This window comes from Castor canadensis, chromosome 11, assembly GCF_047511655.1.
Source record: "Castor canadensis chromosome 11, mCasCan1.hap1v2, whole genome shotgun sequence".
In the NCBI taxonomy this organism is placed as follows: Eukaryota; Metazoa; Chordata; class Mammalia; order Rodentia; family Castoridae; genus Castor; species Castor canadensis.
In genome coordinates, this window is record NC_133396.1 from 33,780,298 (window position 1) to 33,805,736 (window position 25,439).

General features: G+C 36.0%; 2 protein-coding genes across 2 annotated transcripts in view; both read right to left on the reverse strand.

The window, feature by feature from the left end:
* Positions 1–11,677, reverse strand: part of Rnf43 (ring finger protein 43) — a 63,262-nt gene extending 51,585 nt beyond the window's left edge. The window contains exon 1 of the mRNA XM_020179634.2: positions 9,386–11,677. Within this exon, the coding sequence (XP_020035223.1) occupies positions 9,386–9,637 (252 nt within the window). The 5' untranslated portion in view covers positions 9,638–11,677. The remainder of the gene's footprint in view (positions 1–9,385) is intronic.
* Positions 11,678–19,117: 7,440 nt separating this feature from the next.
* Positions 19,118–25,439, reverse strand: part of Hsf5 (heat shock transcription factor 5) — a 33,989-nt gene continuing 27,667 nt past the window's right edge. Inside the window, exon 6 of the mRNA XM_020179642.2 lies at positions 19,118–19,188. Within this exon, the coding sequence (XP_020035231.2) occupies positions 19,118–19,188 (71 nt within the window). The remainder of the gene's footprint in view (positions 19,189–25,439) is intronic.

Genomic DNA, 25,439 nt, shown 5'->3' on the forward strand with positions numbered 1-25,439 from the left:
GGCTAAGAGGTTATTCTGACTTCCTACAGTACCTGCCATGGCATATGGTACATAGTAGAGGAACCACATTGTAAAGCATCCAGGGAAGCCAACACAGTCTCCAATCACGGTGAGGTTCTCAGTCTCGACTTCACAGAGCCTCTGCTGCTTTGAGATGATCTAGCCTCTGCTTAGATGATCCAAGGCTATAGGCCACCTGGTGTGCAGTGATTTTTATGGCAGAATGAATTGCATATGGGCCACATAAAGTATGCTAAATTCAGACAAGTTATTTTTAGATGGTTCACTTGTTTTAAAGCATGCTTTCTACTTGACTAGGGAATCAAAGAAGAAAGAGACCCCTATAGCAGTCTAAAATATTTCTATTTCTCTTCCTTTTCTTTTTCTTTTTTTTTTTTTTTTTTTTGAGATAGGGTCTCACTATGTAGCCCATGCTGACCTCAAACATGCTCATAACTGTCCTGCCTAAGCCTCTGGATTACAGGTGTGCATGAGCACACTCAACTATAACATCTTAAGAGTATGTTCCAAGAAGTCTCTGATAACACCTACCTTTTAATTTCTCTTCAATGACCCAAAAAAATGTTTTAAATAAATTTTTCTAAAAATGTTGGCCAGCATAATATAGCAGCAGACAAGCAATTCTTTGACTGGCAGGTACTAATCTCTCTGGGTTCATTTCTTAAATCTGAAAAATGAAAAGGTTGTACTAGGTGTTTTTTTCTACCTTAAACTTGATGACTCTCTTTCACAAATGGAATACCCTGCCCTTTCCCCCTCCCTCTACTCAAACTTGTCTTACTATAGCAGAGAAAAAAGAAATAGGATTTAATTTGAATATAGAACCAACAGAGACCTTCACAAAGGTAAAGAAACTTGGACTATTAAAATCAGATAATCAACATGATTCTAAGTAAAAAGTATAAAAACAAGAGAACAAAACTGGATCATATAAAAGAATTTTTGAGTGGATAATTCACAAGAGTATAGAAAATGACTTTAGGGGAAAGAATAATAGGAATCTCTAATCACTTTTATTTTAGGAAATAACAAAATTAGTAGACATAAAACATAAGGCCTTCAGTGTCAGTCAAATTATTCTATAGAAGTACCAACAACAGTATTGTTCAACTGTCATATATGTGCCTTTTAGATACATCAGCATGCACAAAATTGATAGGTACATGATAATTCAATATGCTATCTAAAATTACACTTGTATTGTCCATTTCAATCACAATAGAAGTATTCTAAAAACAAACAACATAGGGAGTAGTCTTGAAAATAGTGAAGTTGTGATTTGAAGAACTAACACTGCCTTAAATTCACAGATCAGAATTTTTTTTTTTTGGTCAGTGCTGGGGTTTGAACTGAGGGCCTTGTGCTTGCTAGGCAAGCACTTGCCACTTTGCAATACCTCCAGCTTAAAGATCAGAATTTTAAAAGTATCTAATTTCTGATCTTAAGAAATAATATGAGCCTCTGAGCTTTCAATTTTTAAAAAATTAACTTTTAAATAATTTTGGTATTTCAAACGTTACAAATATAAAACAAATTCTAATATGTTAAAAAGGATTAAACAAAATGAAATTTATCTATGAACTGTAATGTTTAGAATCCAGATAAAAAGTTGAATATGCAAAGTAGCCTATCAGTTATTTAAAAACAAACTAGTAACTATAAGCCTTGCCTTTAAAAATCACTTTTTTTTAGGAAATAGTTTTCCTAAAAAACCAAAGTTTTACACTGAAACAAACAGAAATTTAAAGGCCCAAGAAATCCTACCCTAGGAAAAGCAATGGACCTTAGGGGTAAAAAGAAATCAAACAGATGGAAAGTAACCAAAGTTAAAGTTTGTTTTACAGCCTCTGTTCTTAGAATTTGGTAACTAATTAAAGCCACAATTGTTCTACTTATATCAAAACATACTAGTAAAATATCCTTTAGTCTTATAAGTCTTTCAGTGAAACCACCATGCTAAAGGGTTGTAAGCATTTCTCAAATTCATGTACAATTTCACTTAATAAATAAATTATTCGGAGTGAACATTCCTTTACTCTATATAAGCAGATCTTTGTCAGACATCAATTTTTACTTTTGGAGTTCCTTCATCTAAGGTCAAACCACTTTCCTACAATTGTATCATAATATTTTTATCTGTCTGACTTAAAGTAATGCACACAAATACTTTTAAAATTAAATAAACCGAGGGGACAGTCATTTTGAGAATTTTGTTTCACTTCTTGAAATAAGAGGAATTTATCTTAGAGAGCAGTTCTTAATCCTTAAGATGTCCTTAGACATCTAGATCTACCTCAGAGATTCTCTCAATTCACTGAGATCTTATGCAAAATTGAGTATACCAAGTATACATGTATATTTTGTGTGTATGGTTAAATAGCTTTATCATATTCTCAAAAAGACCTATGATACACAAAAAATGATGAAAAACCAATGCTTTTACAGGTGTCTCAAAACCAGAATTGAAAATCACAAGTTTAAGAAATAAGAAGGTGAGGTCTTTTGGATATATATTAATATCTTATAATCAAAGGTTTAAAATCAATACCCCAACAATCATTCTTGGAAAAAACAAGAATTAAGCTATTAAATAAATACTAAATAGGGGGTAGGCGTGTAGCTGAGTGCTTGGCTAGCATGCTCGAGGCCCTGGGTTTAAGCCCTAGCACGAAAATAAATAAATAGAAATAAATAAATGCTGTGTAAATAAACACCTCAAACATATTCAGGGGATATGGCTCAAGTGGTACAGTGCTTGCCTAAGGCTCTGAGTTCAATCCTCAGTACCAGTAAAAAAAAAAAAAGACATTGCTCAATCATACTCTATACAGCCATGTTTAAGATTAGTAAATTAGAGGAGTAAACGAATAGCGCATGGTACATGCCAAACCCAAAATACTCAAAATAATCGATCTTATACTTAAAAAATGTGATAACTAAGTCTATTTCACTCTAGAGTAACCTCTCAGATATCCAAAATTACTTAGTACTACCATAATGGTCCTTATATTCACTCAATAAATATTTACCGGCTGTCTATGGCACTGTCTTAATATACTAAGGTGCTATTTCCAGGGATGTAACTTTGAACAAAAGTGACAAAAATCCCTGCTTTCACAGAGCTCATATTTTGCTGAGGGAAGACAGAAAACTACAAAAATAAAACATTACAGCATGTCACTGTCAATAATTTGAAAAAGAAAAATAAAGCAGGGAAGGGGAATATGATCCCTGGGGAGAATAGGAAGAGACCATTAGAATCGAATGATCTAGGAAAGCTTCCTTAAGAAGGTGCATTGACACTTGAGGGGTGACATTGGGGGACTAAGAAGAGAAAATATCTTTGGATGTAACTGATTCAAGGCTGTGTGATTAGCAAGTAGAACAGTTCCACAGTGAAATATGGTTGGTCTAACAGAAGAACCACAAGGATTCCAAGCTTCTTGGAAGAAAATTACCACATAAATTTAATGCAATACTATTCTCACATTCCTTTCTAACAATTCCCTGCTACTAGTTCTGGATCCCAACATTTATAATAATACATTACTCATTTGTAACATTTTTCTTCCCACTGCACTTAGCAACTGAAGGAAAAGGGGAAAAAGCACAAACAAGTTCCAATAAACTCTTTCTAGTGAACAAAATATAAAGATTTTTATTAAAAACAAAACCATGAGCTCTAGGAATATCTTTAATATTGTATACAGAGTAAATTATGGCTAATTTTTAGATAAAAATTATCACATACATATATATACACACACACATAAACACTTGATACAAAACCAAGAAATGCCTACCCCCAGAGTGTGCTAAATGAACATGAAATCACTTGATGAGAGCAATATCCATTCATTATTTCCTATTAACAAAGGGACTTATGAATATAAGCCTAAAAGATTCTGGTTGGATTTCTACATGAAGTATAGAACTATCATATATACAAATGGATTTAATAGGTACTTTAAAAAAGATAACCTTCTTAGTCTGAAAATCATTAAAAATATTCTTCAGCTTTTTTTCTCCTCCAGATGCTGGGCTTCTAACAACAAAGCCAAGAGCAGGGAATCATAGGAGGCAAGCACCTAAGACTGTCTGGGCACATGTGCTGATGGTCTACTTGTGACTATACTCCAAAGTCAATTATTAGTAAACTGGATTTTCTGCAATCTCCACTAACATAAATAACTGGATGTTTTATAAGTATTTACTCTGTACTTTTTTTAAGGCTGGTGTCAAAGCAAAATCATAAAATCTATTCTGAAATCTATATCCGAGGGACTCTAACTTAAGCAATGTCAATTAAATGTATGATATTTCAAAGTTTATTATTTCAAGTCATCATAAACTGTCTTTAAAAAAGGAGAAAGGTAATGAAATGGAGATATTGAATGAATAAACATTGCTTTACTCATATCTTTGCAAATCAGACACAAAATGAGAAAAATACAAGAATATAGATATTATTAGAAGGTAGCAGGATGTTATGCATTCTGTATCAACCTCAGGCAATGGTGTTCATCACTTTCATCCATTTCTACCTTGGGAATAAATTATACAAAGCTTACTCTGGTGTTCAATTTATCTGTGGCAGCATTCTTAGATGTACAAAACTTTAGACCTAGAAAACAATGGGCTCTGCAGTTCACTGTGCCACTTACTTACTTGTTAATAGGAGTTATAACCTTGGCAGATAGTAACATTTAAATTCTCAGTTTCCTTATCTGTAAAATGTAAAAAATCAAAGTACTGAGCTTTTTCTCTCATAAAGTTATTATGAGAATTCAATGAGCTAATATAGATAAAGGGTATAACATCAGATGGGTAGCTATTATATTTGAGTCCCTCAACTTACAGACAAGGAATCTAAAGCCTAAAAAGGTATAGGCTTATTTTTGTCCCAAATCACACAACTCCTTTGTGGCAAGGTCAGAACCAAAAGTCAAGTTCCTTGGATTGCAGTATAGTCACTTTTTCAACTACTGCTTGCTATAGAGGATTGTCTTTCTGATGCTGGCCAAAAACTTTAATTGTAAAGTTTCAGGCCCTAACTACAATTATAGCAAAAATTCAAAGATGGGATAACTATGTGTTGACTAATAGGTAAAATTAGGAGGCAAGCAGAAACATTGTACTAAGGGGAATTTGTCCAGGAAGTGTTAGCTACTACTGGCCAAATGCGAAACTCCCCTCCTCCCTCCCACGGTAGGTCTGAAGCCTCAGGGCAGTACATTCTAATCTTGATCATAACTTTATCCTGCAGTCTTAAGAAAACCCAGGACAACCAGCTGAGCAGGAAGAATGTGATAGTTAAGGAATTGGTGACCTCTCTTGTGCTACACTCAGATCCTTTTACTATTTGATCTGAGAAGATTGATTCTGTTGTCCCTTTAAATAATGTTTATAAATAAAAATAACTATAATCATTTTTAGAAGTGGCAGCAATAATATTACTAGATAATAATAATAGAAACAAACATTGATGATAAACGAAACAGAAATCTAGAAATTAGACAAGGCATAAGCTAGTCACTGTCATATAATCCTCTTTATAAGTCACCACCAAGTTAGGAAATCTGAAGTTTCATTGACCTGGCTTTTTGATAGCTAATAAAAGAAATACTGATCAGAATAGTAGTGGGAGGTTATCCTAAATTTACAAATTGAACAGAAAACAAACAAACAAAAAGGTAGAAGGAAATTAAGGAAAATAAAGAAAGATTGTGGCAAATGTAGGGGAAATGTAAGAATTAGACACTTGGGGGGAGAAGAAGGGGGTGGGGGGCAGGGGGGAGAAGAAGGGAGTGGGGGGGCAGGGGGGAGAAATGGCCCAATCAATGTATGCACATATGAATAAATGAATAAAAAAATAAAATAAATAAAAGAATTAGACACTTGAAAGACAATAGCAAACTTGGATAGTAATTTGAAACGATTTGGTAATATAAAAAACTTCAGGCAAGATGGGAAATTTTGGGGTGGGGGCAGGGGGGAGAAATGACCCAAGCATTGTATGCACATATGAATAATAAAACAATAAAAATTAAAAAAAAAAAGGTGGGAAATTTTGGAATGGAAATGAGAAAGGACTTGAGACTATATAGTAAAGACATTTTTTTCCTCTCTCTCTCTCTCTCTTTTTTTTTTTTTTTTTGGCAGTATTGGGATTTGAGCTTAGGACTTCTTCATGTGAGCTCTACCGCTTGAGCCACACCTTCAGCCAAAACATTTTCTTTCATTTCAACTTTCTTTTTAACACTTTAGAAGAATATTACAAATTAAAACTTTGACATAACTTATAAAATGGGTATTATGGGCTGGGGATGTAGCTAAGTGATAAGAACACTTACACAAAGTCCTGGGTTCAATCCTCAGAACCACAAGAGAGAAGAGAAGAGTTGAGAATAGGCAAGTGAAAAGACAGGAGAAGGAGGAAGAGGAGGAGTAGGGAGGAGGGGAGGGAGGGAAAGAGGTGGGGAGAGAGACTAGGGGAGAGAGGGAGCGGGAAAGATGTTACCATTACTGTTGGTAAAGACAAATCTAAGCACAAAGTGTGCGGGATAAAAATGGAGACAAAACTTTACCACTGCTTGACTTTCAGTGCTCTTGTGTATACAGCCATGAGATAGTTGAGACAAGCAAAATTGTTTTAGGGGAAAATTCTATGGTGTATTTTATTTTTTAAACAAATTGAGGGCACACTGTCAAGGGATGTCTCCCTTTGTCTAAGAAAAGTTAAAGTGCAATACAAATCAAAATCCAGTTAATTTGGTCCTTATGAAATTGTATAAACCCTGAATTAAGTGAGCAAAACATAAAGAAATGTTCTGATGTTCAGAAATTCTCTTGGAAGTTCAATAACCACAATGAGGTTATTCTTTTTATAAAATCACTGTTTTCATAACTTTAAGATTTTTAATAACTAACATCTCCAACCTTATAAGGACCTAGCTGCATCTTTGAAAAAAAAAAAAACAATCTTAACAGGTAGCTAGAATAACTCACTGGCAGAATATTTAGAATTATCCAAAATTCCTCAAAGACAATACAGATCTGTGACATCAGGGTACAACTATGTACCAAGAAAGGTAAAGTGCTAAAAGCACAAATCTAGAAGATACAAACAGAATTTCAGTTAAATGGAAGGCTTGGTTAGCCATAGTTGGGTAAATCTGAATTGCAGGGTAATCTGATAAAGAGCAAACAGCATGGATTCTAGATGTGTAAACCATGTGTCCCTAATACAATTGGAGTTCCTTGAAAGAGTTAATCAAATAGTGGCTTTAAAAAAAAAAACTAAAGCATATCATTCAAAGGGTTTTTTTGTTTTTTAAAAGTAAAGTTTCTCCTAAGAGAAAATTTAATAACTATTGTGGCTTAAAGATTGATTAACACGTAATAAACCAGAATTAATACTGATATATTCAGAGATTGATACTAAGCTAGTGTAAAAATTTATTACTGACCTTCAAGAATTATATGTGGACATAAAAAATAAAGACTGAAAATTGTCAATTATGTACAACTGTCTACTGTAAAGCCTGAAAGTCTTTGCTAGGATACAATGAAATTTCCTCTTCACAAAGTAAAGGAACAATACTTAAAGTATATTGACAGGCTCAGAGTTAGTAGTTAAAAAAATAAAAAAAAAGATTAGCAAGATTTGCCAGAGTGAGAAAAGGGTAGAATAAGAGAAGGTAAGATGAAGGCTGATAAAATAATGGATGGCAAAGAGAATGCCACCCATTCTTCAAAGGTAAAAGGTGCTTCTCATTGACCTTTTCTTGTAGAAAATAAAGTAGCTTTATGTAGAACTTTATGGTAATAAAAGACAACAAATGTAAAATAAAAGAGGAAACTATTTTATGAGCATCTAATTATTCACTGAACATGCTAACACAGGATGTAAAAAACAAAGCTTAGTGTGACTTCCATACTTCAGAGATATCAAAAATACAGTTTCATAGTAAAATCACTCATGCTAAAAATTAAAATGGAGCACACACTTCATGTTTCAGGGCATTGAGAAGACAAAGTTAGGAAGCAAGTTTCTTTTCCAATTGCTATATTCAAAATGGTTTATGATTTCAACTTTTAAGCATTGCTAATTCCATCCTAGAGTCCAAATTATATGACAGACTCTTTATCCAAAAAAATCTTAACACCTTTTTTTTAGGTATACTTGCCTTTCCTCTTTATCTTTCTAAATAGCAGAATGCAATTCTTCATCTACATCATTTATCCCAGCTTTAAAACACTGCCAAAGAAGTATAGTGAAGAACCACTAACCCATTCATTAACTCGTGTTTGAAAAAGAACTCCACAATGTTTCATTCTCCTGCTTTCTTTAAGTAGTCAAAAAATTAAATCCATACAATAATTTGGTTCTGTTCATAGTCCATACATATACCACGAAATGAAAATCTGAGTTTGGATGCTGAAGTTGATCTGATTTAAGGACATTTTAACCTGTGTGAAAGAGCTATAGCAAGAAATGTCATTTTACAAAAAGAATTTTAGTCAATAAGTAGCATCATTTTATGGAGTAAGAGTAGAATGCCCATTAAAAAGGTACAACCTTCTAAACTCTGGCTGCACTATGGGGAATGAGCAATTGATCTAAAAAGGCTATGGCCCCAGTCAGTTCATAAATTCAACACATAAAGAATGAGTTACAGGCAAAAATCACAGTAAAGCCTAAAAAACTATATCTGAAAAACTTTGTGGGTCAATAAAAAATGTTAAGTTAAAATTTTTAAAACAATAGAATTATGTATGAATAAGACCAAAGGGTTCAGAAGGTAGATTTGCACGTTGTGTCCATTTTGTAATCCAGTCCTCTCCATTTTGGGCTTAGCAATAGGGTGCCACACGTGGTAAAAAGCCAGCCATAGCATTCAAGCTTGACTGAATTTTAAAAGTGATACTGTAATCAAATATGCTCCAAGGGCATTCTAGAATTTCAGGGTGCTGCTAACCATTAAAATCAATCTTCTTAGTGTTCACTTCAAATTTTTAAGAGGATGTAAACTACAATCCTCAGGTCAATTAAATATAAACCCATACATTTACCTATCAAACGTATCATTTGCAAAGAAAGGTTTTATTGTATGTACCCCAAAAGGCTATGCAATAAGTTAAAATAAACAAATGATCTTTTAAAATATAGGCTTTGTGTATTTTTTCTTGGGTATCAAATAAGAATTTGCTTTAGAATACCAATAAGGCAATGTCCTTAAAAGATGGAACAAACAGAAAGCTAAACAGCAGAAGCCCTTGTATGGTATTTGATTTGGGAGACAAAAGAAGAAAGGGATATTTCAAACAGATGGAAAGTGAAATATAATAAAGTTATACTTGCCTGCATTAATTTTCCTTCTGCTGGAGTTATTTCTGCCACACCAGCGAATACACCTTCCAAAGTGAGGTTCAGTTTTCCTGTGGGGTCCATTTTCAAGGGGATCACTCTGATAATAGCTTTCTGCTCTGCTGATCTTTCAGACTCCACCGCTGCTGCCAGTACTAGTCCTGTGCGTCCAAAGCCTGCCTGCAGGGTAGCCATCAGCAGCCAGGGCCAGAGGGCAGCCAGCTGCAGCTGGTGGCCACCTCTCATGCTACCAGCTGCAGCAATGCACTTCGGCCATACATACTGCTTCCACTAGCTAATACCAAACGCAGGTTGTCACATCCAGACAAATGGAGGAAAAGTGAATTTATGCATCAGTTTCAGAAAACCAAGTCATAGCTTTGGTTCTTCCTTTTTCTAAAGTATTTTCCCAAGTACAAGTGGCATTGCTGATTGGGCAGAGAAGAGGATTTTTTTAGCCAACTTCTGCTGCAGGTATGTCATTTTCTCCCATCTTCACTCTGACTAGCAGATTTCACCACTTTTCTTTGAAATTTTCAACTTTGCTTGATATCAAACGTGCATTTGTATTATGTCAGATCACTTGATGTTGGTCTTCCATATGCATCAAGTTGCCGAGGCACTAAGCCCAATGTTGATGAACAAAACAAGACAAAGTAAACAGCTAAGGCCACGCGCCAAAGGTGAGAGTGAATAACTCCAGTTCAGAAAATGAAGAGATGGCCCTTTTTAAGCCATAAAATCTGCCAACTGTAAATGATTAAAGACCACAAGTTTTGTTTTTTGTTTTTTTCAAATAGGGGAAGTGAGGAAATGGTAATTCAAAAAATTCAGGCCACACCTCAAGGGTTGTCCAAAGATGCTACAACACATATTCAGAAAAGTTTCCATGTTAAATTGTTTTTCAGCATAGCCCAAAGTTCTAGGCCCACTGAATTTATATACATTCCATGAACTTAGACATAGTATTATTTTTTTGTGTGTTTAAAGTTGCCTATAACTTAAGTACAAATTTATATATCTTCACATACTTCAGGATAAACCTGAGCATCACCTTTTCCCACTATTATAATTACAATATTTGAAGAGGTTAGCTTTCCAATTATTTTTACAAGTTCAAATTCATATTTCTATCTCCATTTTCTTTTCTTAGGGATTCCAGATTTTACTCTCCAGCTTGAGAACACAAAGTACTTTGATTTCCCATGAGATGCTTTTGGAGACTACTTTATTATCCAGATCTTATAATCTGTAATTTTTTAGATCCATAAGAAAAACAAAAGACTATTCCTAACATGTTTTCAAATTCCTTGAGGAGGTGGGGAAATAAAAGATAGGGGAGTAGGGAGGTGATTAGTCACAGGCTCTAAGTAGAACACCCTGAAAAAATACAATTAAGTCTGAACAGAGTCAGAGTATTTCTGTGCATTTTTAGGCACGAATGGGAATTTGGATTTTTGTATAATAGGATTTTAAAATGTGTACCCTTAAGTAGATATAAATGTACTTCACACACAAAGCCTACTGCGTTCTGGGGTCAGGTTTAAAAATCTTATATAAAGTTCAGAATAAGTGCTGAAAGCCAAGCAACTGAACATGAACCTGTTATACAGATTCTTTTCTTTTGCTGAGGCAGAGGGAAGAAAAAAAAAAGAATTTCAAAAGAAATCTGCAAACCTGTTGTGCTGTCGGGCCCACTGTAGTCCACAGGGTGAAACAAATTCAATTATATTTTTATAGATCCTGTTCAAAGAAAGTTTGAATTGCTTAACCAAGTACAGCTCATTCTTCCACCTTCTTTCTCTGCAACCAAACCAAGTGCCCCACACTACAGGTAGGTGCCGAGAAATTCCGCAGCCTGAAAAAATAATCCACGCAGGTCAAAGGCAGAAACTTACTCCAGGATGAGAGCTACTGTCCCCAGGAACTCTACAAACACTTAAGAGAAGATCCAAAATCATTTCTGAAATCTCCTTTCTAGCAAAAGTTCTTTTTCTCTCCAAACAGCATATTAAATGATCAGATCTTGAAAGTGGAAAGAAGCAAAGTAGCAAATATATCAGCAACAATTCACTACCAGAAACATAGAAAATCCCAGAGGGAGAAGGCAGTGTCTTTGAATCATGGATAGACTTGTAAGGTTCAGAAGGATTCGAGTGCTTCCCTTCCAGAAAGACAGCTCGGGATCAACTCCCCAGAGTAGGAAGCCTGTGGTTTGTAATTGGTGTTCTAAGCTCTGCCTCCCTCCCCTGGGACTGCAATCACGCTCTCTACCTGCTGACAAAGTGAGGGTGGAGCAGCTAAAGGCAACCACCCCCACCTCGCCCCTCCTCCTCCCTGTGCACGCACTCATTTATTTAACCATAAGCGGTCTTTCCCTCTCTCTCAGCTCCTCTACTCCCTCTAGTGAGCCACGGCCCAACTACATTTAATTCTATCCTCAGTACCTTTCTCTGGGTAAGCAAGCTACCACATGTAAATCAGGGTCACTCACACAACAGAGTGACCCTGATTTTTTTTTTTTTTTTTTTTTTTTTTTTTTTTCATTTTTCTTTTATTATTCATATGTGCATACAAGGCTTGGTTCATTTCTCCCCCCTGCCCCCACCCCCTCCCTTACCACCCACTCCACCCCCTCCCGCTCCCCCCCTCAATACCCAGCAGAAACTATTTTGCCCTTATCTCTAATTTTGTTGTAGAGAGAGTATAAGCAATAATAGGAAGGAACAAGGGGTTTTGCTGGTTGAGATAAGGATAGCTATACAGGGCATTGACTCACATTGATTTCCTGTGCATGGGTGTTACCTTCTAGGTTAATTCTTTTTGATCTAACCTTTTCTCTAGAACCTGTTCCCCTTTTCCTATTGGCCTCAGTTGCTTTAAGGTATCTGCTTTAGTTTCTCTGCGTTAAGGGCAACAAATGCTAGCTAGTTTTTTAGGTGTCTTACCTATCCTCATATCTCCCTTGTGTGCTCTCGCTTTTATCATGTGCTCATAGTCCAATCCCCTTGTTGTGTTTGCCCTTGATCTAATGTCCACATATGAGGGAGAACATACGATTTTTGGTCTTTTGAGCCAGGCTAACCTCACTCAGAATGATGTTCTCCAATTCCATCCATTTACCAGCGAATGATAACATTTCGTTCTTCTTCATGGCTGCATAAAATTCCATTGTGTATAGATACCACATTTTCTTAATCCATTCGTCAGTGCTGGGACATCTTGGCTGTTTCCATAACTTGGCTATTGTGAATAGTGCCGCAATAAACATGGGTGTGCAGGTGCCTCTGGAGTAACAGTCTTTTGGGTATATCCCCAAGAGTGGTATTGCTGGATCAAATGGTAGATCGATGTCCAGCTTTTTAAGTAGCCTCCAAATTTTTTTCCAGAGTGGTTGTACTAGTCTACATTCCCACCAACAGTGTAAAAGGGTTCCTTTTTCCCCGCATCCTCGCCAACACTTGTTGTTGGTGGTGTTGCTGATGATGGCTATTCTAACAGGGGTGAGGTGGAATCTTAGTGTGGTTTTAATTTGCATTTCCTTTATTGCTAGAGATGGTGAGCATTTTTTCATGTGTTTTCTGGCCATTTGAATTTCTTCTTTTGAGAAAGTTCTGTTTAGTTCACGTGCCCATTTCTTTATTGGTTCATTAGTTTTGGGAGAATTTAGTTTTTTAAGTTCCCTGTATATTCTGGTTATCAGTCCTTTGTCTGATGTATAATTGGCAAATATTTTCTCCCACTCTGTGGTTGTTCTCTTCAGTTTAGAGACCATTTCTTTTGATGAACAGAAGCTTTTTAGTTTTATGAGGTCCCATTTATCTATGCTATCTCTTAGTTGCTGTGCTGCTGGGGTTTCATTGAGAAAGTTCTTACCTATACCTACTAACTCCAGAGTATTTCCTACTCTTTCTTGTATCAACTTAAGAGTTTGGGGTCTGATATTAAGATCCTTGATCCATTTTGAGTTAATCTTGGTATAGGGTGATATACATGGATCTAGTTTCAGTTTTTTGCAGACTGCTAACCAGTTTTCCCAGCAATTTTTGTTGAAGAGGCTGCTATTTCTCCATCGTATATTTTTAGCTCCTTTGTCAAAGATAAGTTGCTCATAGTTGTGTGGCTTCATATCTGGATCCTCTATTCTGTTCCAGAGTGACCCTGATTTATTCTGCACACAACAGAGCATAGAGGGTGATAAGAGGAAATAAACAGAAAAAATAAAGGTATCCAAAAGAGAAAATAATGGACACAGGTTTTGCAAATATAAGTTTCAAAGGGATTTCTGCTCTTTCCGGGTTTTAGTGTCTATAAATGGCACAAAGCCAAAATAAAGTGATCCTGCACTGTAGTACTTACTGATTTATTGCTGCTTATGTCTGCTACCCTGGGAAGGACTCTGTTCATTTCATACATAGCTTTCCTTCAGCTTTTACTCATTTAAATTCAGTAGCTCTGGCTAAACTGTGCCTGTATGGAACTTTCAGATCAGGTTGATGTCAGAGGTCTGGAATCCAACTATAATTTTCTTCTTACATCCTTGGGAGGTGACATAATACTATGGATCAGACCTATGCCCTCAACATAAGAGTGCATGTAAGTCTGTCATTGATACAAGCAAAGGGTAAAATATACTTAACAAGAAGCATAGGCAAAAAGAAAACTAATTTTCAGCTAATTATCACATTCATGAACTATAACCCTTAGAGTAACCTTGCCATTAGAAATAACTCCTAATATTTAAAATTTTTAAATTTATAAGACTGTATTTGACTGTGTTCAGATATTTTTATTTTTGAACTGTTGCCAAATCTTTCAAAATTGCACCAACAGACAACAATGTGAACTGTATACACTTAAAAATGGTTGTGAAGCCTGGCACGGGTGGCTCAGGCCTGTAATCCTAGCTACTCAGAAGGCAGAGATCAGGAGGATCATGGTTCGAAGTCAGCCCAAGCAAATAGTTCACGAGACCCTATCTCGAAAATACCCAGCACAAAAAGGGCTGGCAGAGTGGTTCAAGGTGAAGGCCCTAAGTTCAAGCCCCAGTACTGCAGAAAAAGAGAAAAAAAAAATGGCTGTCATACACCAGTGTCAGTAAGCTCACACCTGTAATCCTAGATACTCAGGAGGCAGAGATCAGGAGGATCGTGGTTGGAAGCCTGCCTGGGAAATAGTTTGTGAGCCCCTATCTTGAAAATACCCCATACAAAAAAGGGCTGGTAGAGTGGCTCAAGTGGTAAAGCACCTGCCTAGCAAGTGTAAGGCCTTGAATTCAAACTTTAGTACTGCCAAAAAAAAATGGTTATGATAACAATTTTGTATTTTTAATACTTCATATACAAATTAAACATTTGATCATTTGTACAATGTGGATAATAACTGCATTGTAGGTTTGTTGTAAAGATTAAATGACATAATGCTTCTGAAAGCAAAAAGTAACTACCTGGATCATTTTCCCCTATAGAAAGTTTTTTTGAAGATAATTTTGGAATTTTATTTATCTTTTTGTTGTTGGTACTAGAGTTTGAACTCAGGGCTTCACACTGGCAAAACAGGGACTCTTACCACTTGAGCCACTCCGTCAGTCCTAGTTTCAGAATTTTAGCCCTAATAACTAACCTGGAAGAGAGATAAATTCTAAAGTTTTTTTTTTTTTTTTTCAGTACTGGGGAATCAAACCCAGAGCCTCATGTATGTAAGACTAACACTCAACCACTGAGCTACATCCCCAGCCCTAAAATAAATTCTTAATTTAACACTTTTTCTCTTATTTGGACCTTAAGAAAATAAATGTAATATAGACATTTGCAGCTTCTATCTCAAAGTATGGGGAAGAGCTCTAATTCTGTGGAGGGTTAATTTAAAAAATTTGTTTGCTTGGCACTGGTGCTCATACCTGTAATCCTAGCTACTTGGGAGTTTGAGATTGGAAGGCACACGGTTCAAGAGACTCCCATCTCTAAAATAACCAGAGCAAAATGGACTAGAGGTATGGCTTGAGGCCTGCTTTGCAAGTGTGAAGCCCTGAGATCAAACTCCAGACCCAACAAAAAAAAAAAAAAAAAAAAAATTGTTACTGTTAGCTGGGCCTGAAATCGCAGCTACCTGGGATTACAGAGATGGGGAAAATTGTGGTTGAGGCCAGCCCAGGCAAAAAGTCAGCAAGACCCACCTCAACCAACAAACCAGCATTGTGGTGCTTGCCTGTGGTCTCAGCTATGCTGGAGGATCACAGTCCAGGCTGCCCGGGTAAAAATGCAAAGCCCTATTTAAAAAATAATTAAAGCACAAAGGGGCAGAACTTGGCCCAGTGGTAGAGTGCCTGCTTAGCAAGTGTTAGGCCCTGAGTTCAATTAATACCTACAACAAAAAAAACCGTTAGTTTATATTTTTATTTTGTATGCCATATCATCGCACAGCATAATGAAAAAAATACACATTCTTATATACCATTAATATATGCAAAAATATATTTAAGGTTAAAATTTAAAAATAACCTATAAATGAACTCTGCCTCATCTTTTCCTACTTGAAACTTGCAAAGGAATTAACCTAGTAGTTAATATACACACTTAGTTGAAAAAAGATATTACAAGGCTAGGGAATGGCTCAAATGATAGGTTGCCCATCAAGTATAGGACCCTGAGTTCAAACCCTAGTACCACCAAAAAGAAAACAAAAAGGAAGAAATTACAAATGTGATTATCCTCTCTTGAGGAAACTCTGAAATGTGAGGATAATGAATTGGGGAACCTTAAAATACTCAGGATTGAGTCAAATAGCTCTGTGTAATTTAGTTCACTGATACCCTGTGTTTTATTCAGGTCACCAGAACTGACGAGCAAGAGAAATTATTCTTTGGCTTTAAAGTTTTGGAGTCATCCTTCGAAGGTTGATATGCCCCAGCACTTCCTCAGAGATGTCATAAAGAAGGCATCACTTTGGGATAGCATACTTCTCAGGCTGGGATTAGAGCTCAAGTGGTAGAGTGCTATGCCTAGCATACACAAGGCCCTGGGTTCAATCGCAGTACTGAGAAAAAAAAACAAAACACCTCTCCTATTTTTTTTTTTTTGTGGTTCTGGGAATTGAACTCTAGGCCAGGCAAGCAATCTGCCACTGAGCTACATCCCCTACCCCTATCCCCAACCTAATATTACACACAAGACAGATCATTCTTCAGGACTGACTATCCCATCTGGAAAAAACTTTTCCAAAAAACTACTAGTCTGTAAAACACGTCTAAGAGCTGTCCTTAACCTTAATGATATATTAAAAATTCAATCCGTATTCAAGTGCAAATGAAAAAAAAAAGCTCAAAACAATTTTTAAGTCAGATTTTTTTTTTTTTTGGCAGTACTGGGGTTTAAACTCAGGGCCTCACTCTTGCTAGGCAGGTACTGTGCCACTTGAGCCATGTCCCCAGCTAAAAATCAGATTTCTTGAAAAATGGAGTACATTCTCTTTTGAACTTTACTGATATTATTAATGGTCATAATTACTGAGTTTTCTATGATCACCAATAAAATAGTAAAAACAAGCAAGACAACAAGTCCAGTTGGAACACTCACTTTATTGTTGAGTGATTGAAATTTATTGGTGCTTAAGGTGCTGAAATACTGAGGTGCTAGTTAGGAACCTTGTTAGTATGTGTCAGACCCTACTGGCTAATTCACATGAAGATTTTACCTTTTGCCATTGATGATAGCTTTAGTTGATAGGTACCAGGCATGTGAGTATAGCAGGAGATCCAGCTCCTTGGGATCCAGCTCCTTGGTCTGGTGTATTCATATATAAAAAAAAGTTTGGAATGCTGATCAAGGCATTTCATTAATTAAGCCTTCAAACCACCAAAACCAAATCTATGCCAAGGTTCTCGCTTGACACGTGTTCCTCAAAAGATATCTCTTACAACATATATAAAGCTAAGAAAGGCACAGTGAAGGGAAGGAATACACCTAGACAGTTTACCAGCTTGTCAACATGACAGAGAAGAGGCAAAGTTCCTTCATTAGGAAATTGGGTCTCTTCCCTCACATACTCTGCCAAAATATACAGCTTGGCCAAAAGATGTAGATATTTTGATAATTTGTTCATCTTTTAAGCCTTGCTAATAAAGATGAATAAACGCACATAACATGGGCATCAACTAGTCTAATCGGATGGACCAGTCAGTCACTTTTCAGTACCTACTTTCACATCTACACTGAGTCACTGCAGACCAATACAGAGCTCACCCTTTTCCAAAAAAGCTAGATTTCTGTTACACTTCTAGGGTTTGACATCATTGGGAAGGGACAATGCAATAAAAGAAATGAACTGTTACATCCACAATGGCTAGCATAGTACTTATGTCATATTACTAAGTGCCATTTCTTTTTCATTAGTTTCATAGTCCTAAGCTTTCCTTTTGTTTCTGCAGTGCTTATTAGGAAAACTAAGGCAGAATCCTAAAGAAAATTCTAGTTAATTTAAAAGACTTTAAATCAGAAAGGTTCTTGCTGTCATTGGATGGGAAAATAAAGGATCAACTGGACATCCAAAATGTCCTCCTCTCCTTAAACAGAGTCCCACAATCCTACTACTCAAATTTAGAACCCTACAGAGGGGACAAGAAAAAATGTTATAGTCTATCCCACTATACAAAATTCAGAAGCTTAAGCCACATATAAACTATTAAAAAAAAATCACAGCATAGTTTCTGCTAAATGACAACTAATCAGTTTTCCCCAAAATTTGCACACAATACCTCACATAGGTGAGAATTTGTACTTGTTGAATGTAAAAATCCAAAATAAGAAAACACTGTGTTAAATCTCTTAATGTTTTCTTTTCACACATTGTACATTTCCCCTTCAAAATAAAAATATTACACATGCATCCTTTATCCTTCTATCCTGCAATATTAATAAAAATATAAAGCTTTAAAACCTTTAAATCTACCAGCATTTATAAATGTAATTAAACAAGTTAAATATTTTTCTTTAGAAGACATTTAAGCAAGTGATATTAACAAAACCTTCTTACAATTTATGATAATGTATCATTAAAATTAAAGAAAGATATGAAAATAGAAAAATGCTCCGATTAATATAAAAGAATCAAGGGCTGTTAAAAGTGATGGATGGTCCAAGTCCGGATGCCTTGCTCTTGAAACAGAATGCTGGGTTAGGAAGTAAGAGAATTTCCTGGTTTAATCACTTGGAAAATTAGCTCTTTCCCAGAGTTTCTTCCCTGGAATTCCTGACCCATTTAGACCTGTGATCTTGGTGACCTCACATGTCTTTGTTTCTTACACCATCTTCTCTAAAGGATCACACTGTGACTTGAGACAGATAGACAGAAGTTGTGCTGACCACAGTTTGAGACTGGCACGACAACTCAGCACACACACATTTTGCTTCAGTACCATCAATGCAACAGTTTTTAAATGCTTCTTGACTGTGACAGAAGGCCAGGACTTTTCATTTGAAAGGGATCTGAGCAGCAAAGAAAACATGGCTGCTAGATGTTTAGTAGTTTGTCAAGGTAAATAATCTGAACTGAACAGTTGTAGTAAATACCAAACTTCCAATTTTCAATTAACAAAATTCTCAATTAACAAAACAAAAAATACTTTTTTTTCCTTAACAGAACTGGAAAAATCCTAACAGTGTGTCATGTGCAAGGCTAGTCTGCCTCCAGCTATAGCTAGTGCACAATGTCACATTTGTCATCCATTCCTCACTCTTTTAATTCTTCCTCCTTTGGAAAGTGCTCCTGCTTGCAGGCCACGTCCACCAGCAGATGAAGATCTAGAAAGAAATGATTATTTACTCACTTTTAGCCTCTCAGACTGTAGAGTTCAACAGATAAGTCTTCAGACAAGAAGAACAAGTTATGTATGTCTCACCTATAGAATTGGGTTTCAAATTATATTGTCTCACCAGAATCTCAATTTTAGGGGATTCCTATAACTCTAAAGCACACTGATGCAGCCCAGGTATAAACCCAGAAAGACCAACAAGGTTTAAAGTTTCTCTCCTTTTCAGTGGTATGACCAAGCCTCTTTTCACTTCAGTCACCTTTTACTATAAACTAAAAAGGGAAAGTATGAAAGGAATCAAAATATATACACAAACAAATAAAAACTCACTTCCTCCATGCTAAAACGACAAGTGGGTGGGTTGTGGAAATATGAAAAGGTAACGCCTGTAGAAAAGCAATGTTGAATAATTACTTTTCCAAACTTGATTGCCTCCATAAAAATCCCACTTATTGATTAACACAACTGAACTCTTGCAAAAACGCCCAAGCTGAACTATAAGAAGGCATACCCTTACAGAGATTAAGAGGCAGAGTGGTTCACCAAAAATGAAAAGAAGACTGAGCATGGTGGCTCATGCCTATACTCCCAGCTACTAGGGAGGCAGAGATCAGCAGATTGTAGTTTGAGGCCAGCCTGATAAAAACTTAGCAGTGGTGTTATCCAAGCTATGTAGGAGGCCATAGGTAGGAGGATCATAAATCTAAGACCAGACCCAGACAAAAACAGGAGACCCTTAACTGAAACCCAAAAAGAGGGCTGGAGATATGGGTCAAGTGGTAGAATATCTTCCTAGTTAAGCATGAGGCCCTAAGTTCAAACTCCTGTACCACCAAAAAAAAAAAAAAAGAATGGAAAGAAGGAAAAAGGTGAGCTTAGGTAGTAGGTTCTGCAATACAAAAAAGCTAAGAGCTTCTCTACAGTTCATTAACAGTGATAACTGTAATATCTCATATATAAATATATATATATGTAACATTTTTAAGAAGCTAAAATGAATTATTACAAAGTCATTTAATTAATCCTAAGGAATAAGTAGATAACTGGGAGCTAGAACCTCTAAGCTATTATATGGCTAATAAATAAAGACAGTGGTTTCCATACTTTGCTACACACTGAGTCACTTGGCAAACTTTAAAAAAATACTGATGCCTGGGGCAGGCTCCCTCCTCCAGACATTTTGATTTAATTGGTGTGGAGTGCAACCTAGGTATCAGGGTTTTTGAAAGATCACCAAAAGATGTGGGAGCAACAATTAACATTTTCTAAACATCTCTGCTCCACATCAGGACAAGGACAGGTAATATGATAATAGAAAATATTAAAATAAGATTTTAAGATATGAATCGATCTAGTAGTAATCCTACTTTTAAAGCAGAGTAGAGATTCTTGATAATGACAAAGGTAAAAACTATTAAAGCAACTACAGAGCTCATATGGGGAGGCAGACTGAACAGCAGCAGCAACAAACCTTTTTAAATAACTGGGCTTTAAAATAAAGTAACATTTGACGCATAGCTTCTAAGACAAGAATTTAAACATAATGATTTTATTAAAGTAACTTCCTTCATTAACAAAACTGCCAATCAAGGAGTTAAAAGAGTATAGAAACCAATAAAAATACAAAACATGCACTGGCCTGGTACTTCCAGAGTTTTATATGACCTCACTCAGCAGAGTACCTAGCAGATTCACCAGAGAAGAGAAGTATGTGGAAATCACAGCAGCTGAGTTGGCCTGACAGGTGAAAAGCCTTAAGGGATGAATGCATTGCATGCACTTGTTTGGGAATGTTCATTTGCACTTGAGAGTACCCTCTAGGGTTCTGGGGTTATTACCTTTAATGAAATCTCATCCATAATCCAACAGGTACAAAATGAGAATTCTTTTCTTTAGGAATGACTTGAGTTTTGCTCTTAAGCACTTGGTTTCCCTTAACTTTAAAATTACACATTTCATCAAAATGAAGAGTGTAGCTTCTACAATGAGATTAAGTTCAATAAAGTACATTGTAGAAACTGGCAGAGCATGACTGAACCTAATATTTTGTTTACCTTAGGTACTTCCTTAAGTCAACACATGCTGAAAATGCCTACACAAAGCATGTTGCTGACTGTAACTAACAATCTCCTTCTAACAAAATACCTATTATTGAAGTCACTAAAATTTGGACACCTGATCAACTGTCTTTTATTTAAAAAAAAAAAAAAAAGCTGGGCTGGGGTGGCATTCAGTGGTAGAGTGCTTGCCTAGTACCCTCGAAGGAAGCCCCAAGTGCAATTCCCAGCACACACACAAAAAAAAGGTCAAAGGAAGCTTGAAGTACATGAAGCCATAAACAACATGTAAATGAATGGGTGTGGCTGTATATTCCAATAAAACTTTATTTATGGATGTTGTTGAAGTCTGAATTTCATATAATTTTCATGTTTCATGAACTATTCTTTTTATTCCCCCAACAATTAAAAAATGTAAAAATCATGCTTACTTTACAATATATATAAAAAGAGGTCCACAGGACATACTTTACCAATTTCTGTTCTAATAACACACACTCACACACTGGGGGATACAATCAAGAGAAATTTAACCAAAACAGGAAAAAGTCGGACTGAGGGTGTGGCTCAAGCAGTAAAGCACCTGCCTAGCAAACACAAGGTCCCAAGTTCAAACCCCAATATCACCAAAAAAAAAAAAAAAAGGCAAAAAGAGCCTAGATGTCCACTAGCAGATAAAAGGATAAACAAATTGTGATATATATATATATAAAGTGTAATATCATTCAGCCACAAGAAGGAATGAAGTATAATACACATGTTACAATGGGGATGAACTTCAGAAACATGCTAAGTGTAATAAGACAAACACGAAAGGTCACATATTACATGATCTCATTTATATGAAAAATTCAGAATAGGTAAATCCAGAGAGACAAAAGACAGGTTGGTAGTTGTCAGGAGCTGGAGAAAGGAGAGGATGCAGAAAAAATTTCTTAATAAATACAGGGTTTTCTTTTGGGGTGATGAAAATGCTTTGAAATTAGATAGAGGTGAAGGCTGCATATCACTGTGAATGTAGTTTATGCTACTGAATTATTTGCTTTAAAACAGTTAATTTTTTGTTAGTTTTACTTAGAAAAGGAATGTTTTCCTATCAATTTGAAACTACTCTGGACAAAAAGAAGAGGAAAGTGGAAAAAGTCCATAAAACACAATATTCATACTCAAACATATCTCAATTTTCATCATATTACAGAATGGCATCTTTAGAAAGACATACACAATTCTCCATCATGTAAATTCTACTTTCTTATTTTAGCTGGGACACAGGTACATACCACCATACTTGGCTAGAAGGAGTTTTTGTGACATAGTACCTAGGAAGGCAATGTTTGCATGTTGATGGGAATTACATAACATAAAAGATAAAATGTGATTACTGAAGAATAAGTGTTACAGTACTAGGTGCTATGTCTGTGGGTACACAAAAGGGGATGGAATTCTGTACATGAATGTAAGGACTGGCCTTTCTTCCATTGTAGCAGGAAGAAAGAGGACAACTGGAGGGATAACGTAAGAATACGACTAGAGGAAGACTGATACGTGTGTTGGTGGGAGAGACTGAACTTCCTCATTTTGTTGAGTGCAGTGGCATAACTGTAGTCCCAGCTGCTCAGGAGGCTGAGGCAGGAAGTCACTTGAGCCCAGAAATTCAGGACCAATTTGGGCAACCTAGCAAGACACTATCTCAAATAAATACAGTTCTCTTCTTGCTGTCTCTATTTTTTTGATAAAATAAGAAACAAGGCATAGCTATGAATGAAGAACAAGGAAGGGAGTAGGAAGTTACAGCAGAAGAAGATACAATAGAGTGATTTTGAAGATGGGGAATGTATTGACTAGGAACTTTAACAGGATTGCTGCAATACCAAGAGCCCATGTGAATTCAAACAGAAAATAGTTATCTGAAAAGTAATCAGTGGTAATAAACATAATAATAAGTATTATGAAAATAATAGTAAATTATTGTTAAAACTCTATTGCTACCTTATTCTAACTACTGACTATCAGCCAGTTACCACACTAAACCAGTTACATGGTTTATACCATTGTTATTCTCATTTTCACAGATGAGGAAACTGGAACTCTGTAAAGTTGAGTAAATATGGCCAAGGTCACACAGTAAAGAGTAGAATCCACATTTTAACACCAAAAGCTTTCTTTCTACTCATTATGTTGTATTGCTTCTAACAGGTAACATATGAACCTTACACTAACTTTGAGTAAGATCTCTAACTCCCCATGAGTTACACACACACACACACACACACACACACACACACACACACACACACACACAGAACCATGTTTTCATGGACCAACTGCTAATTTTACCAGAAAAGAAAAATTTGTTACAACTTCATGAATTACATTTCTGCTTGCATTTTAATTAAACTAACTTTTTAGCAGAGAGGGTCTAGCTTAATTAAGTCATTTGCAACCTGTCCCAGATAAAATAAAATTGTGATTGGGTATCATAATGATGCCAATATTTCACAAGTGTTATATTCCACATCTGGAAGTCAAGGTCAGTTAAGACTCATTTATCAACATCATTGGCTAAAGAATATGCCTGCTTAGAAAAAGCCAACAGGAAGAATTAATAAAGATGACTAATGTAGCAAAAGGGAGAAAATTATTTCAGTGATAGGCACCAGAGTTCATCTTAAGGAGGTAACTGTCTTTGTGAGAAGCTTGATAGGTTGTTTTGGTTAGGGAAGGTGAGGCCTCCAGGACATCAGAAAACAGAAGTAATACCTGACCTTCTCTGCCCAAATATAAAAAAAGTAATTCAAGGCCTGGGAAGAGAGCAGAAAAAGAGACCAGAGAAGAGGTTTGCTGTTAGTACAAAGAAAGAATGCAACATTACAGTAGGCCATAACTACTAGTGACAAGGAAGGTGGCAATGGGTAAAGTGACCTAAGGCCTTTTAAAATGAGGGATGCTATTATTCCATTTTAAATTATTTGCAGTATTTTAAATGTAAACCCATCTACCTTCCCAAACATTCAGAAAGTATGTTACATGTATAAATGTCTAGTGCAAATGCTTGGAGAAGAAACATCAAAGAAAGGGGCTAAGTTCTGCACCTAACGCAGCATGAAACAGAGAACAGCTCTGGGAGATGAGATAGGGACAAGTCTGGAATTATGCAGAAGTAGAAGCTAAAAAATGAAAGCCACTGTGAGCCCTAGAAATTCTCACAAATCCTAAAAGAAGTATTTTGGTATAGGATAAGGTTAGCTTAAGTCAACCCTATTTAAACCTCAAAAGTCAGTTTAATGCCTGGGATATAAATATTTTTAAAAATTTTTGTAACTTGCTTATATCTATTATTTTGAGTCTTTTATATTTGTACTACAGCCAAGTGTTTAAACTGCTTTTTGTATTTTTTTTTCTTTGTGGCACTGGGGCTTGAACTCAGGCCTCATTCTTGCTAGGCAAGTGCTCTATCTACTACTTGAGCCACTCCCCAACCCTTTTCTACTTCAGTTATTTTTCAGGTAGAGTCTTGTGTTTTTGCCAAGAGCCAGCCTCAGACGTATGGCCTCCCACACTGCTGGGATAACAGGCACATGCCACCATGCCCATCTTATTGAAATGGAGTCTTGCTAACTTTTTGCCCAGGCTGGCTGCAAATGACAATCTGCCCAATCTCCACCTCCAAGTATCTGGGATTACAGGCATGAAACACCATACCCAGCCTTTAATATTTAAAATATAGAAAAACATAAAAAGTGAAAATTTTCCATAATCCTATTATTCAATAGATAGATAGACACACAAATCAAGAAGTTAAAAGTATCCCTTTACCCTTCAATTCTATCTTCTCAAAGATAATAAGCATTACATGTATCAGTATTATTACATACTTCCATACTTTTCTACAACTATACAGGGCATACTTTTCTTTTTTTTCTTCCTAGAAAGGGTCTGTGTAGGAGAGCAAGGGGGTAGGTGGCCCAAACAATGTATACACACGTGAGTGATTGTAAAAAAGATAAAATAAAATAATAAAAAAAGAAAGAGGCTGTGCAACGCATGTTGGGTAGCAACTTGCTCATTCACTTAACACATTATGAACACTTATGTTCACTTATCTTTCTAAGTCACAATATATCAAGCTGCTACATGGTTGCGTAGTATTTCATTACATGAATTTATAATTATCTAGCTTCCA